Genomic DNA, 16,912 nt, shown 5'->3' on the forward strand with positions numbered 1-16,912 from the left:
CACACACACACACACATACACACAAACACACACACACACACACACGTCTCCTACATTACTGTAGTCCCAGTGGGATTCAGTACACAGGCTGGCCAGCCCATAACAGTAGCACTTCTCGCATCCATGGAGACGGTCTTCACGGAGATGATAATATCCCTGTTTACAACGGTCACAGTTCCGGCCCTCCACATTCTCCTGGAGAGAGAGAGAGAGAGAGAGAGAGAGAGAGAGAGAGAGAGAGAGAGAGAGAGATAGATAGAGAGAGAAAGAGAGAGAAAGAGAGAAGAGAGAGAGAGAGAGAGAGAGAGAGAGAGAGAGAGAGAGAGAGAGAGAGAGAGAGAGAGAGAGAGAGAGAGAGAGAGAGAGACTGTTTAGTGAAACTGGGCTGCATGCACTATTAAACACTGTTAAAGCAGCTCTAACCCATGGGAAGTGTGTTACTTAAACACACACGCAGGTGCGCAAACCTCCACAGTGAAGGAAAACTCATTATTCTTCTATTTCATTTATTTCAATAGCTGCAGGACCTCTGTAAAAGGGTTTGTGCACCATTTAGAATTATGTTAAGATTTCATAACTGCTATAAATTTAAATAAGTTGAAATAAACTTACCAAAATATAGCCTATTCCCACTACCGTTCAAATGTTTGGGGTCGGTAAAGATGTTTCTGAAATGGTATTCCAATTTCAAATATCTGTTTTTTATGTGAATATAATTTTTTCCTGTGATCAAAGCACAATTTTCAGCATCATTCGGTGTCACATGATCCTTCAGAAATCATTCTAATATGATGATTTGCAGGAACTGACATCTCACTTATCAATATACCGGTAACTATAATCAACTGATTAAAAATGAATGGCAAAACTAGATGAGAACATTTATTTTGCAATGTGTAATGCAATTTGTTTTAGCACAAAACTTGAACTAGTGAAACTGCTCTGTTGTGTGTCTGTGAAGAATTTTTGAATTGTAATTCGGTACAATTGCATTTTCCAGTTCAAACTGATATGTGTGTGTTGTGACCAGCTTAATTCAGATTCACACTTATGATCTTAAAGGGTGTCAGATCTGAATGCTGTGAGAATCCAGCACTAACTTTTCTGACCACGTGATAAACTCTTTCAACTGCGACTGCGTTCTGACCCTTTACTTTATTTCTGTATATGACAGCGATCTGCTGTAAGTTTGGCATGGGACCGCAGCACCTGGAGCGCGTCCATCCCGTCTGTGGGTGTAATTTACTGATGTTCCTCAATGTTCCCTTCACACTGGCGCTCTGCCTGAACCATTACTGAACAGAGCCTCTATAATCTGACCATCACAGCCTCTTCATGAGGGCAACGCCAAACACACTTCACCTCCACTCACTCTTCATTTGTTCATCCATCCGGAGTGCTGAGAGAAATCCTGTGAAACCCTTCGCAATGATCTGCAGTCCTGCATTAAGGCTGAAGTGGGTCATTTGCACTGCACAGCATTGCACAGTTTGTGTGCGCACTGAAGACTTGAACATGGGGAATTTGATTCAGGCTGAAAAAATTTCGACAGCTGACGAAAAAAAGATGCATGCTGGTTTTCAGCGTAACAGCAGAGTGTAAAGCGGCTTTCAAACATTATTTCATTTACACAGAATAAAGATCCTGAGTCTGATACTGGGCCAGACCAGACATACCATACTGTACTGCAGCTTTCATATGAAGCCTTGCGTTCTTACACCGAGAGCCACTTTAACATCATTACGTGTTTCTACCGACAAACTAGAAAAACAGTGACTGTTGTTGTTTTCTTGGAACTTCTGTTCTTTCCCAAAAGCATCGTTACCCAACTATGGTCGCAAGTTCTTCCGTTGTGGATATATATCTGCATATACACCCTTATAAAAAGACGTTTATTCTAGAGTGCTATTTATAGAGTGCTATTAGTATACTTCTTTTAAACTAAAAATTAAAGTATAAAAGTATTATTTCATTCTACTTCTTATGTAGCTCTCAGAAATAAACTTAAAATTACACTTAAGTAAACTTGATTTACACTGACAGAAAAGTCTAAGTATATTTGGACTATACTTGTACTCAGTCTTTTGATCATTATATACTCAAGTATAATTATTAATGAAGTATTCTAAGTATACTTGGCTTGTAGTTATGTTTAATCTTTTGATTGAGTAGCATATTAAATACTTTTTCACATAGTTTTATATACAGTCTAATAAACTTATATTGTTCGAAAATATTGATTGATAAATAAAAAATGGATATGTTTCTAATTAATGTATTTTTTTGTGTAGGCTAGTCCACTGGTATAGTGTCCATAGGAATTTACTTAAAATCTACTTTACTCTTTCCTGGCCACTGACTGCATTTTCGGCAATCCATGTTATCCCTATTATATGGAGGAGATATAACACAGGAGGAGAAGAAGCAGAAACAAGTGATAGAAGATTGCTAACTCAAAAGTAAGCTAACGTGATCATCAACATTAAACAGCAAAACAATCTAAACTGGCTAATGTAACTGAATTAAAGAGGAAGAGGAAACGAGGCGTTGTTGGATTCAATCTACTCCATCTGTGTTTTGATTATCACTCTGAATCACATCAGGATAAAGTCTTTGACAAAAACAAGCTTTTTGTTCAATTTAAAAATAATAATAATTATAAAACATAGCCTACTCAAATTAAAGTGTTGATAAAAAAATAAAATGTGTTGTTTCTTTAAAGTAGAGGCTCTGTTCTTTATTTTGATATTTTGCATATTCAGATATTCATACAACAAATGATTCTGGGGGCCATTAGAGTTTTGTGAAATTTATCAAAAATCTGGCGCAGTTAAAGTACAGTTAAAGGTATATTTCAAGTATAAAAATGAATACCTAAATAGGAACATAGTAGTATACTTAAAGGGATACTTCACCGATTAGTATTAAGCTTTGTATCAGTAGAAAACCTGTAGTATTTTCGAATAACTATGCTTCCCTGCCTCATGTCCCCCTGAGACGAGAGATATATGCAATTTTTGTCTAGAAAAAAAATCTTTCTATGATGCAAAAATCGTCATTTTGCATCATCGGAGTATTTCCTGGCCAGAGGCTAAAACCTACAGCCAGTGGCAGGAGCTAGTTCCGCATGTTTTCAACCCGCCCATAGTAGGTGGGATCTCACTCATAGAATGTACAAACAGCGTCAGCCATCTTTTTTTGAAGCTAAGTTAACAGACTCTTGCTCTGTGGAGAAAGCTGAGTAGTAGGGGCCAAGACCTTCCTCCCGACCGCCAAGCAGGTCTTGCTCCTCCGCATGAGCCACCTCCCGCTCCCCCACCAAAAATCCGGCGTGCAAATCCAACGCTCGTGGCCACCCGCACGAGCCGCAACACAACGAGGAACAGCCGTGGGCGATGGAGGAACCAGAGGCGGCCAGAGCAGCCGCTGCTGCAGAGGAGCGAGACCCACCCGGCGGTCAGGAGGAAGAGCCCGAGCAGACTCGAGCTGGGTCGGACTAACTCGTCACGGATAATTACGATAATTACGGCTAATACTAGTACTAGTAATTACTAGTAGCCTATTTTTATCAATTCTTTCGATACTGGTCTTCTTAACCGGTAGGCGTGGCCTCGTAGGGCAGCGAAGCAAGTGCAGTATAACTTGCAGTATAAAACTATTAAACTAGTAGTTTACTGAGAGAATACTTCAAAGCGTACTTTCATAAAATAAAAATTCCTACAAGAATTGAACTAGTAAACTATAAGTGTAGCTGAAATTCAGAATAAGGTTCACCTTATTAGTTCAGAGAAACAACAGTTTATCGTTCCACAAGATAACGTCTAACTGCCATATTAACCTGAAATCGCCCCTATACCCTTGAATAGGGCACTTTGAGGGAACAGCCATTTGTAGTGGTGTGTGAAACCATTGTGGACGTTATGAAGTGCACTCATTCAATGCCATAATGCACCGCAATAATGAGTGTACAGCCGATGTGAGATCAGCGGCTACAGAATACCCATAATGCACTGCGAGCGTCGTGCCGAATGTATTCCCACATCTCGCCGAATCATCCATTGGCTACAGCGCTCGGTATAAAACACTCAGTAAGGAATACTCATTGTGTCCATATTCACTCGCTTGTTTTCATTCACTCCTTCAAGTGGACTAGATTAGTGGAGTAATGTATGGAATAGTGAATGAAGGTACAGGGTGCGATTTCAGACACAGCCAATCACTTGCATTGATCAATCTTATGTACTTCATCCATTCATAGTATTCATTCAGTATTTGTTAGTTACTCTTGTCTATAATTTTGTTAATAAAACCCCTTTTATTACACTTGTGTTGATAATACAGTAAGAGGCTCTACAAGTTAACGATATCTCACGAATCCTTCAGATTGGTCAGATGACAAACTCCCTCCAATTTAAGTATTTATAATTGAGTGGACTAACCTGGATTCAACCCATATTGTTAAAGTGTTGCTTGAGCTGGTGCCCTGTAACTTGGGAAGGAATAACTCGACACTTAAGTGAGGTGACGGAAACTCACAGCACAGTACAGAGATCACACATGCCAGAGAGACGTCCACCTACTGTGGAAAAGCTGAATCACTGTTGCAAAGGATTCACTCCTCTACTCTGCTGTTGGAAAACAGATCATTTTTATATCCCATGATGACCCCCTGACTAGAAATCCATCATTAGGAGTGTCAGGACTCCCACCTTCCAATCCTCACAGGAAGAAGAGCGTGTAGAGTCGAGTTCAGCTCTGAAGTCTCTTATTGACTGTCCACAGCAGTGTTTTCCTCACAGAATGACTGCCCTCTGGAGATCCACCACCAACGCTTCTGTCCTGTAGATGATCAGCTGAAAGTCCCAGGGTAACAAAAGTCTCTAACTCCAGATGGTGTGGATCTTCTTTTAGCTTCAACCTGAAGCCTCGTGTATAAAGTTGTCTGTCTCCAGAAGCTCTTCAAGCCAGATCTCTGAAGGGCTACTTTTTGAGACATGCTCATCTAACCCCTTTTCCAAGTTCCTCTGCAATACCTGCGTACAAGCCTTCTGCAAATGGTAACTGATCTCACTTCAGACTTCATTGTTCCTTGATCAACTCAAGACCATATCTAAAGGATTCTTCTATCATCCTTGCCTTTTGTTGAAGCACATTATCCATTTTGGGAACTTTGTGACGTTTTCGGTCTTGCAATCCTTGTAATGTCCTGTGTCTCTCCATCCTCTGTATATGTCTGTCTCCTCCAAAATATTCTGCAAAGTGTCCTGTTTGCGCCACTGAATGATCGATTAGTATGCAGGAATATGGCTTACCCGAACGGCCCAGAGATCACAAAGCCAGAGTTTTCTGTGTTCATCTCTTAAAATATCAGGAAGAATGTCTTCTGGAGCATGTGGATGTCTGTTTTCATTTCTATTTATTGAGATGTCATGTCACCAAAATGATTCTGATTCAGTGCTCTCTTACGTTTTAAACGTGTTTTAAATATGGATATTTTTCTTACAAAAAACCCATCACTTCGCTTCAGAAGGCCTTTATTAACCCACTGGAGTCGTATGGATTAAAGTACTTTTATGATGGATGGATGCAGTTTTTGGAGCTTCAAAATCTCTGACACTTTTTAATGCCATTACAAAGCTTGTTTTTTAATGTAACTCTGATTGTGTTTGTCTGAAAGAAGAAAGTCATATACACCTAGGATGGCTTGAGGGTGAGTAAATCTTGGGATAATTTTCATTTTTGGGTGAACTATCCCTTTAACTCTTTCCCAAATGTATTTTTTTTTTTTTTTGGAAGACCGGATGGGATTCAGAGCAATGATCAATACAAAAAAGTCCATCAACACCCACAAAGCTTCACAATCCTATAACTCGTCCTGGGTCGACATTTCATTCAGTAACAACAGGCAGTTTTGATTTACCGGTATATGCTGTTTAATGTTGGTGATCACGTTATTTTACATACGCATCTGCTTACAAATGATATTGCTTGTTTCTGCTTCTACTTCACCTGTGTTTTGATCAGGAGATCAGGAGACTATTTCAGAAGATGCGTAATAACATTTCAGTCAATGGCGGGTAAAGAGTTAAGAGTCAACATACAGCTAAACAACTGTGTGTGTGAATACTCTAACAAAAGGGAATATGCCTGCATTTAGGGCCCAAACACTGGCCTTGATGGCAATATGTCCTGGGTTGCACCATCTGTCGTTCACAAAAACTGCTATTTCATCACCATTTTCTTACCACTCTCGCTTTCATGCACAATTTGAAATCCATTCACTGCAGTTGGGAGCATCATCTCCCAGCCAAGCGTCAGTGAGACACATGAGATTATATTGTTTGTATTACACATGGCCAATGGTCTGTGCCGAGAGCTTGTCCATTTACTGTGCTTTGACCATAATGATTGTAGGCCAGGTCTGATTTCTTGCATTCATTCTGTAGCTCAGCAAATCCTCTGGAGGACACTGGACCATGCGAGTATGCAAGAGGATCACATCCACATTACCAGCCAAGCAACAAGACAAACAACACAGCAATATATTACAGTATTAGTTTACATATTATTCATGTGTAATACAAGCTATTTTTTGTGTGTATTTTTGTGCTACAGCACCCCGTTTCCACAGGATTGTAAATTTAACGCAATTTTTTGTTCATTTACATTAATTTTAAGTATTTAGTCATGTATTTGTAATAAACACTTTAAGTGGGCTATTTAAAAAGTGTTATGACTATTTATTTATATGTTAAATTATGTTTTTTTTAAAAGATTGACGTTAATCTCCAACATTGGACAGACGTTGTATTGTGGTTGAAAATCGGGTTGACGTCAGAAACCAACATCAGTCGAGTTCTGACGTCAGCCCGACTTTAATTTCCAACCAAAATGCAACCCCTGCAACCAAAATCATCCCTGACGTTACTACTTTCTACTCAAGGACCTGACAGAAATGTAGTGGAGTAAAAAGTACAATATTTGTCTTTCAAATGTAGTAAAGTTAAAGTAAAAAGTTTCCAGAAAAAATTATACTCAAGTAAAGTACAGATACTCAAAAAGTGTACTTAGGTACAGTACTCAATTAATTGTACTTTGTTACTGTCCACCTCTGCTTATGGTGTAACTTGTCTTCGTTTGTTTCGCCTCTCGCCAGTTCCTTGGCTCATGTTCTAGTATTATTGTACCAGAGTGAGGCCAGCGGTAATGTGGTGAGATGTGTCGTACCTTACACACACATGGGGGCTGGCAGGGATCCTGGTTAATGCTGCCCTCACTACTGCATTCACATCGCTCACACACGGGGAATCCTGTGTATCCGAACGCACACCTGTCACACTTCTCACCTGCGTAGCCCTGCTTACAGATGCATGAGCCCACAGCCAAATCTGCCACAGACAAGAACACACAACATTACTGCAACAGCTCCCGCTCAACACACACACACACACACACACACACACACACACACACACACACACACACACACACACACACACACACACACACACACACAACACACACACACACACACACACAGCTCTTTAACTCAAACACACAAAAAAACTAATCAGAAAGGGTTGTCATAATGGTCAGTCTTTTTAAGTGCTTTTAGTTTTTTTGGTCAATGACAGTAAAATAAAGCATGGTATAAAACACCGGCAATTCTTTTTTTGTTGTTGTTGCCAGATTTACCTAAAAAGCATGTAGAAAACAGTGGCGTTTTCAAACGACTATTTTTATACAAGTCTAAACTGAGCTAAATAAGCAAAACATAGCATAGAACATCCTCAAAAAGTTTTAAACACTACAGAAGATTTCCTCTAGTCAAGGGTACATGGTCTTCACTTAAAATTATAAAAAAATAATCTACAACTAACATAACTGGAAATATGACTTGGTCAAAATAAAGGGTAGTGCAGTGACAAAGGACTGTGTAGGTGTTGTGTAGTAGTCCTGCTGTGTGTTATTGCGAGGGTAAGTTAAATCACTGTAGTGAAGCTCAGTGATTTGCATTTTGAATATAAATATAAAAACAAAAATGCATACAGTAGGATGTACAAATTAACAATACACAAATAATAAATACCATCTTAGAAACAATAACAACAACATACAGTATAAATATAAAACAGAAATAGTTAAATATTCAGAACATTTTTAGTGAAACAATGTGCCAAATGTTGTTGTTCCTCTTTTTGAAACATAAACAAGAACTTTTTTTAAAATTCTAAACAGAAATGCAAAATAAAGATATTTCACTGGACTGAACAAACACGTGTTTTTATGCAAATTCCAACAAAACCAACTATCATTATTCAGACCTCATTTACACCTGTATTTAGTGCTGACAACTTGTGATCGGATCCCCAAAAGCACTGAGTATGTGTAAACAGGGCTGCTGACACATGTGTGTTGTGCTGTGTTGTGCTGTGCTGTGCTGTGCTCTGTGTGCTGTGTTGTGCTGTGTTGTGTTGTGCTGTGCTGTGTTGTGTTGTGCTGTGTTGTGCTGTGTTGTGCTGTGCTGTGCTGTGTTGTGCTGTGTTGTGTTGTGTTGTGCTGTGTTGTGCTGTGTTGTGCTGTGCTGTGCTGTGTTGTGCTGTGTTGTGCTGTGCTGTGTTGTGCTGTGCTGTGTTGTGCTGTGCTGTGCTGTGCTGTGTTGTGCTGTGCTGTGTTGTGCTGTGTTGTGCTGTGCTGTGTTGTGCTGTGCTGTGTTGTGTTGTGCTGTGTTGTGCTGTGTTGTGCTGTGCTGTGCTGTGTTGTGCTGTGTTGTGCTGTGCTGTGTTGTGCTGTGCTGTGCTGTGCTGTGCTGTGTTGTGCTGTGTTGTGCTGTGCTGTGCTGTGTTGTGTTGTGCTGTGTTGTGCTGTGCTGTGTTGTGCTGTGTTGTACTGTGCTGTGCTGTGCTGTGCTGTGCTGTGTTGTGTTGTGCTGTGCTGTGCTGTGCTGTGTTGTGCTGTGTTGTGTTATTCTGTGTTGTGCTGTGTTGTGTTGTGCTGTGTTGTGTTGTGTTGTGCTGTGCTGTGCTGTGTTGTGCTGTGCTGTGCTGTGTTGTGTTGTGCTGTGTTGTGCTGTGTTGTGTTGTGCTGTGCTGTGTTGTGCTGTTCTGTGTTGTGCTGTGCTGTGTTGTGCTGTTCTGTGTTGTGCTGTGTTGTGCTGTGTTGTGCTGTGCTGTGCTGTGCTGTGCTGTGTTGTACTGTGCTGTGCTGTGTTGTGTTGTGCTGTGCTGTGCTGTGCTGTGCTGTGCTGTGCTGTGTTGTGTTGTGTTGTGCTGCTGTGTTGTGCTGTGTTGTGCTATGCTGTGTTGTGCTGTGTTGTGTTGTGCTGTGCTGCTGTGTTGTGCTGTGTTGTGTTGTGCTGTGTTGTGCTGTGCTGTGTTGTGCTGTTCTGTGTTGTGCTGTTCTGTGTTGTGCTGTGTTGTGCTGTTGTGTTGTGTTGTGCTGTGCTGTGCTGTGCTGTGCTGTGTTGTGTTGTGCTGTGTTGTGCTGTGTTGTGTTGTGTTGTGCTGTGCTACTGTGTTGTGCTGTGTTGTGCTATGCTGTGTTGTGCTGTGTTGTGTTGTGCTGTGCTGCTGTGTTGTGTTGTGCTATGCTGTGTTGTGTTGTGCTGTGCTGTGCTGTGCTGTGCTGTGTTGTGCTGTGTTGTGCTGTGCTGTGTTGTGTTGTGTTGTGTTGTGCTGTGTTGTGTTGTGCTGTGTTGTGCTGTGTGTTGCTGTGCTGTGCTGTGCTGTGCTGTGCTGTGTTGTGCTGTGTGTTGCTGTGCTGTGCTGTGCTGTGCTGTGCTGTGTTGTGCTGTGCTGTGCTGTGCTGTGCTGTGTTGTGTTGTGCTGTGCTGTGCTGTGTGTTGCTGTGCTGTGCTGTGTGTTGCTGTGCTGTGTTGTGTTGTGCTGTGCTGTGTTGTGTTGTGCTGTGCTGTGCTGTGCTGTGTTGTGCTGTGTTGTGCTGTGCTGTGCTGTGCTGTGCTGTGCTGTGCTGTGTTGTGTTGTGCTGTGCTGTGTTGTGCTGTGCTGTGCTGTGCTGTGCTGTGCTGTGTTGTACCTGTGGTGGCCTGACTCTCATCTGAAACACATGCGGAGTGAAGTGAACCTCTCAGATCACATGAGCATGGTCTGCAGGGCCAGCGCTCGCCTGGACTCACCTGTGGAAATATGAGAACAAACACCTGCCTTAAAAATTATGCTGACCCATGGCTACCCAAGTTTAGTCTAATGTAAGGCCTCATTTAAAGAGAGACATTCGGACTATCTTGAATGCAAGGCAGCGCACGTTTTTGAAGGTCCTGTGTGTTTGAATAGTTCAACACAGGACAGTATGAAATTTTTCTAAACAAATGCTGGGTTGTTTCAACCCTTGTTTGGGACAAATATGGACAAACCCAACCACTGGGTTTAAAAATTGAATTTACAAATTTAAACCAACGTTTGGGTTTGTCCATTAGGGGGTAATTGCTTCTTTTTTAAATTACACAGTTTTTTTAGTTTTTTTTACAAGTGTATATGTGTTTAAATAAATTATATTATAATGAACATTTTCTTAAGGATTAAAAAAATCGATCTTAGCTAATGATGTAGTCGATTGTCGAGTTCACGCGCATATGTTTAGTTACCTATGATCACGCGCGTGAACTCGACAATCGACTACTTTGGACTTCGACCGAAAACAGGATGTAAATACAGGTATTTGCGCTGGCTGAAATAACATCATTTTTATTCATATCTTTCACATCTACTGCAGTCAGATTCACCCGTGTTAACTCTAAAAGAATCACTCACATGGCTGGGCATTTTTGTCCGATTTCTGTCGTTGTTCTCTGTATTAATAGCACTCCAAATTTACAAAAAAAGTAAAAGAGTTCTCCTTTAAGCGGATGCGCCTTTAGAGAGAAATGCACCTTTCATTCGGATTACATAATCAGAAGGTATTTCGATTCGAATTTGTTCGTTTTAAAGTGGACATTTCAAGCTTTAGCCTATATAGGCTATATTTTGTTTCAGTTCTCGCACTCCAGTTCACAGAGATCATGAAAGCGCACCTGATTGTTTTATTTTATAAAAGCACAACGTTTTCTTGTTATTGTGAGTTTACACAAATAAAAGTAGTTGCGAATAATGTATTATTATTATTACCAGAAATGATAGAGTATTCTAAGTTGTTTCCACTGTTGATAGGAAAATGCAAGTGTTCTCGCCCGCGCCTCCGTGCCATGCAGACAAATAAACTGTCTGCATGGACAGTTTATTTGTATTGCATACAAATAAACAAGATTTTGACGCATATCCAAGGGTTTCTGGGGAGTGAGGAGCGGCGCGCTCCTCACTCCCCAGAAACCCTTGGATATGCGTCAAAATCTTGTTTATTTGTGATAATCTTACCCCTGTATTATTATTGTCTAACCCATATTATGAATGACATTTGATTTGTTCCTTTTTTGGATAAAAGTGTCTTCTAAATATGTTGCCTAATAAATGTTATAATAATGATGATAATAATTATTATTATTTGCGTAGGCTACACGGACCCCAAACACACCGTGTCTTCTAAGTCAGGTGACTGTAAATGCGCAAAAACTCTTTCCAAATATTCCTTTTTCGAATTGCCTGAAAAAACACCTCATGTGAGCGTAAAAACTTTTTTTGCGATAAACGAGAGTTTTTGCGAAATGTACGTGTTTCCATTGTGCGTATTTTCAATTCGTAATTTCAATTTGCGCAATTTGAATGGAAACGCGGCTACTCACAGTAATGCAGCGTCTAGGTTTAAAGGGTAACTAAACACTAAACCAACTTTTTTTAGTTAATGATCTGTAAGAATGGAGTACTTTTTTTAACATTTGAGTATAAAGTGTTTTAATTTTCAAATATATGGTGTAAAAACGTCTGAGTGCTGCCCTCTTCAGGTTAAACGGAATCTCCTGAAGTAGGGGTACTCTCTGACGTAGGGGTACTCTGTGATGCTACTCTGCCACGCCCCTGGCAGCCCCTGGTATAAAAGCATCTGGTTCCGTCAAAACCACTGTAGCGAGTCAGGAGTAGCCTAGGTAGTTATTTAGCATAGTTGTTAGAAGCATAGTTAGTTAGTAGCATAGTATTGCATCAGTTAGAATAGTGTAGATTTTTAGCATTAGCTTTATCTGTGTTTAGTACAATGGTCAGGATGGTACGTAGGTGTAGTGTTGCCGGTTGCAACAGTACTGCTGGACTGCATAACTTTCCACCAGACTTGGAAATTAGGCGCCAGTGTTTACATGCACTTGTGTGCCAAACGCTGCTCTTCCTGCACGGACTCCACAACCGCCGGCGCGTTTTGCTGGATTTTTTTTTTCACATAGCGGCAAAATATGCTTAACGTAGGTCAATAATAGTAATAATAATCCACTCAGATACTGGACCCATTCTCTAGCATCGTCGGATGCCGATCGCGATGCGGGAGTTAATGCGATGCGACACCGCAGTTTGAGCTAGCGGCTCGAATTGATATGGTTTTAGGTCAGACAATTCGTCCACTTCAGGGGAAGGTGGGGGAGAAAAGTCCTCGACTTTAAATGACCGCTCTGTTGCAAAGCTACTTGCGTCACTCCAGTCACTCTCCATCTTAGCGAGTCTGACAGCAGCTGTCAATCACTGCGTCACTGCGGGTCTGTCAATCACCCGCTCAGCCCCGCCCTCGGTTCGTCCGTTGGGCTCTGCCCACTTTTCCAGCATTTTTCAAATATTTCCAGTGGGTGGAGTCAGGCTCTGACCAGGGGTTTAGTTACCCTTTAACAACCTATGAAACTAATAATGAACAATATGAAACTAAAACGAAAGAAGCTTAATTTAAAATGGCTTAGTAACTATAGGCTATTTAGAGGTGGATAAACGCAGAATTTTGGGAGGTGCGCAAACGGCGTTTATGTGCGTTTAGCCTCCACTACATCCCTGGTTACAGCTATTGAGACATCAATTAAGCATGGCTGATACAAATGAAGGTTTTCAAATAAAATATTTGTTTATTAAACAATGACAGACAACAAAAATGTGTGCTTGTGTGAGTGTGTGTGAACAAGAAAAACAAAAACCAGGGACAGGTGATCCATGAAACAGACAGAACTTGTGATGGCCATAACAATCCTAGAGGTCCAGCATTGTTCTCACAAGCCGCTTCACTCAAGACAACAAATGAAAAGTTAGTATATCCCAAAAATTCAATTAAATAAAAGTTGCTATAAAGGTGGTAGCGATTTTACCGAACTAATTGGATGCTACCTTCACAGCTGGCGAAGTCGCGCTAGCTAACTAGCAAGCAGGCAATGCTAGAAAATTGGTTGAAACAACCAAGATAAAATATAAATAATTACGCTGTGCATATACAAATGAAGACCAGTATAAGCATCGCAAAGGGCCTCTGAAACAATTCAGTTGACAATTCAAAAAAGGTCGATATTTCAGCAAGTTACCTCTGGAAAACTATGTCTGGACTGTCATCTTCAAATAAATCCATTGTAACCGATGATGAACTTAGGTTTGGGAACGAACTAAACACCTTTTTTACACGGTTTGAATTAACAGGCAAACAAGATAAGATCAAAGAAACAACACATAGAGTTCTAGTACCATCGGATAGAATTGTTATTGAGGTTGAAGATGTAAGGAAAATGTTTCAATCTATTAATACAAAAAAGGCTGTGGGTCCTGATGGATGTAGTGCAGGCCTTTTAAAAAATTTTGCTCAGGAACTAGCACCTGTGTGGCAACCAGTATTTCAAGCTTCAGTTGACACACATGCTGTCCCTGCGATATGGAAAACCGCTGACATAAAACCACTACCGAAGATATCATGTCCAAAAAAATACAAAGACTTTAGACCAATAGCTCTCACCTCTGTGATTGTGAAATGTCTAGAGAGACTGTTACTTAAGTATTTGGTTGCAGCAGTGAAAGATAAATTAGACCCATGGCAGTTTGCCTATAAGAAAGGCTGTAGTACTGAAGATGCAGTTGCTGCTTTAGTGCATATTATCTCTAAAAATCTAGATAAACCAAGAACAATTGTGAGAACTTTGTTCTTGGATTTCTCTTCTGCATTTAACACCATACAGGTTGACAGACTAGTGTTAAAACTCGTACAGCTGAGGGTGAACCCTTATCTGATTCAGTGGTATACTTCATTTCTCACAGACAGAGTTCAAAGAGTCAGAGTGAATAAAACCATGTCGTCTGAAATCATCACAAATGTCGGAGTACCGCAAGGTTGCGTTAGTTCTGCCATACTTTTTACATTATATACCGACGACTGTCGAACGGACATGTTAAATCAGTATATTTTGAAGTACTCTGATGATACTGTCCTAATATCTGTGTTGAATGACTTAGATAGTCCTGAGGTTCATCAACACGGTGTAAGTAAATTGATTGAGTGGTGTGAGAATAACGCTCTAATCATTAATACGAGTAAAACTGAGGAGATTGTATTTGGGTCAACGGCAGATATAGTGCCTGTCTTTATTCATAAGGAGGAAATTAGACTGGTCAAGACATATAAGTATTTGGGGGTGACCATAGACGACATGTTATCCTGGAAAGATCATATTGAGACTCTATGTAAAAAGACAAAGCAGAGAATCTATTTTCTTCGCCGTCTTAGGTCTTTTGGAGTAAGGCGGCAGATTCTTCTGCTGTTTTTTAGGTCTGTAATATTGAGTTTACTGCAATACTGTAATTCTAGTTGGTATAAAAGTCTGTCTGTCGTGTTAAAAACAAAGGTTGTTAATCAATTAAAAATCTGCTCAAAGATAGTAGGTCAGCCGCTTGAGAAGATTTATGACTCAGTTTATCACAATAATATTCTCAGACTGGCTCACAATATAGTTTTTAATCCCATGCATATTTTGCACAAAGAGTTCGAACTACTACCGTCAAAGCGGAGGTATAGAGTTCCCAAATTTAATAAGGTGAAGCTAAAAAATTCTTTTGTGCATCAGGCAATCATAGCGCTGAACAAAACCTAACCTAATCAGAGATCAGGAGTATTGGGATGATGGGGCCGATGGATAAATGTTGTAATGATTGTATAACTGTGTGGTTTGAGTGAATGTCAATATTGAATGTTTGTTAAATGTTGTGGTAAGCATGGATACTGTCATGTAAAACAAATTTCAGACTCTGTCTGACAATAAAGTATAAAGTAAAGTAAAGTAAAGGAACAACTCGACGCGCATCAATGTAAGTGAATGGGGTTCAACGCCCAAATGACAGTGTTTTGAACTAATCTAAGCTAGGTCTATGGGAGTGTCGCAACTCTTTCTCTCTATGGCTCTGGCCTAGCATTGTTGTTTAACTGCGCTCTTACCGGTAGGCGTGGCTTGGGAGTGGCCTCGTAGGGCAGCAAAGCAAGTGCATTCTGGGAGTTGTTGTCTTTCATCCACATGAGCCACAAATACATTTTCTGGCTTTTCTCAGTCTAGAAGGCTCCAAATCACATTTCTACTACATAAATGACCCATTTCAAATACACATTCATCTTTCCAGAGGTGAAGTATCCCTTTAAGTAAATATAATGAATAGACTAAATGCTTCTCTCTAGTGTTCATTTCTCTAGCGAACTAATCTGCCGTCGACACTAAATGTCTGAGGTGAATGTAATGCTACATGATATATTATTCTCAAGCTGTTTTATTGATATATTTCCGCAGTTGAAACAGGACTGCTCGTCTCTTCTTCTGCGCTTTTACTGGTAGCAAACAGCGTTGCATTGCCGCGCGTGCCTCCTTCTGGATTGAAGTGTGGATCGCCTGTGACTGAATGCCTTCACACTCATTGCCCATATTTAACCCAAACATGGAAACAATCCAGCATTTTTTATGTGTAGGAATAAAAAACGTCCTCCATAGTGTAGGAAAGCTTAACATAGCTAGAAACACAAATTAATGAGGTGGGGCTTAGCACAAGGACATTTCACATTGTTTTCCCCCTGAAAAAGTTGCTTTCAGAAGTAGCATATGAACAATGAGGACCAAACAATTTCTGAGACAGGAAAAAGAGAAAACTCACCCCACTTGGTCTGTAGTATCCGTCTACGCATGATTGACAGTTAATTCCTCCTGTGTTGTCAGAGCAACCAAGGCAGACTCCGCCCCCCTCATACGCTCCATTACTATTCAAACTCAGCTTAGCATCGGCCACAGTCTGATTGTAATAGCATTCCTCTGATTTACCGTGGCAGTTACACTCTGGCAAATAAACACATCACACAATGATACAACATAAGCAGTACAGTTTAACAATCTGCTCCTCCTGACGTAAAAAAATATACAGTTAAAATACTGCAATACCACATGAGGAAGAGTTGAATGCTGGTACCATGTATGCTAATAATCACACCACTGCAAGAATAAGAAATGACAAGCTAATACAGAGTAACATTTCCACCACAATATTGCAAGTTATTTTGCTTAAATTTACATTTACTCATTTAGCAGATACATCAATGCAAAGCGACTTCCTGTCAAGGTATACATTGAGTCTTCCCTGAGGATTCTGTTCATTGCATGGATTACTGGGATTGATCTTATAATGGAAGAATCCCATTTAAATAAATTTCTCAATATAATAAGAAATGTGTTAATGAAAGGTTGTGTACTGAAGTAATCACAGACATGCTGATAAATCAGGTCTACGGACAAAAACAACATCGAGAAGTGTCCCTCTAATGCGTGAAACTTCTTTCTTACACCATAAATTCAGAATCTGTCATTTCTAGTCCAGAAGAGATGTCTAAATCTCTTACTAATTCAAATATATCCTGTGAAAACTAGCAGCAACTTGGGCCAGACACAACACACAGTAGCAGTGTTTTGTCCCTGAATGTTTTTTAACAAATCGGTTGAGGGAATGATACAATGACTTTACTGTGTCTCTTGAAAAAGACCAAAAATGGT

At 40.3% G+C, this 16,912-nt stretch overlaps 1 protein-coding gene across 6 annotated transcripts in view; it reads right to left on the bottom strand.

The window, feature by feature from the left end:
• The window catches only part of lama2 (laminin, alpha 2), a 241,973-nt gene that overhangs the window by 149,507 nt on the left and 75,554 nt on the right, over positions 1 to 16,912 (bottom strand). For 4 of the 6 annotated variants that reach the window (XM_079639032.1, XM_079639030.1, XM_079639033.1 and 1 more), the window contains exons 8-11: positions 16,026 to 16,204; positions 10,036 to 10,135; positions 7,228 to 7,388; positions 55 to 195 (exon numbers count right to left, since the gene is read on the bottom strand). In XM_079639032.1, the coding sequence (XP_079495158.1) occupies positions 55 to 195; positions 7,228 to 7,388; positions 10,036 to 10,135; positions 16,026 to 16,204 (581 nt within the window). Of the gene's footprint in view, positions 1 to 45; positions 196 to 7,227; positions 7,389 to 10,035; positions 10,136 to 16,025; positions 16,205 to 16,912 lie in introns of those variants that run through there. The other 2 variants (XM_079639029.1, XM_079639031.1) reach the window with 2 other exon arrangements.

Source organism: Phoxinus phoxinus (genome assembly GCF_949152265.1).
Source record: "Phoxinus phoxinus genome assembly, chromosome: 16".
Classification (NCBI taxonomy): Eukaryota; Metazoa; Chordata; class Actinopteri; order Cypriniformes; family Leuciscidae; genus Phoxinus; species Phoxinus phoxinus.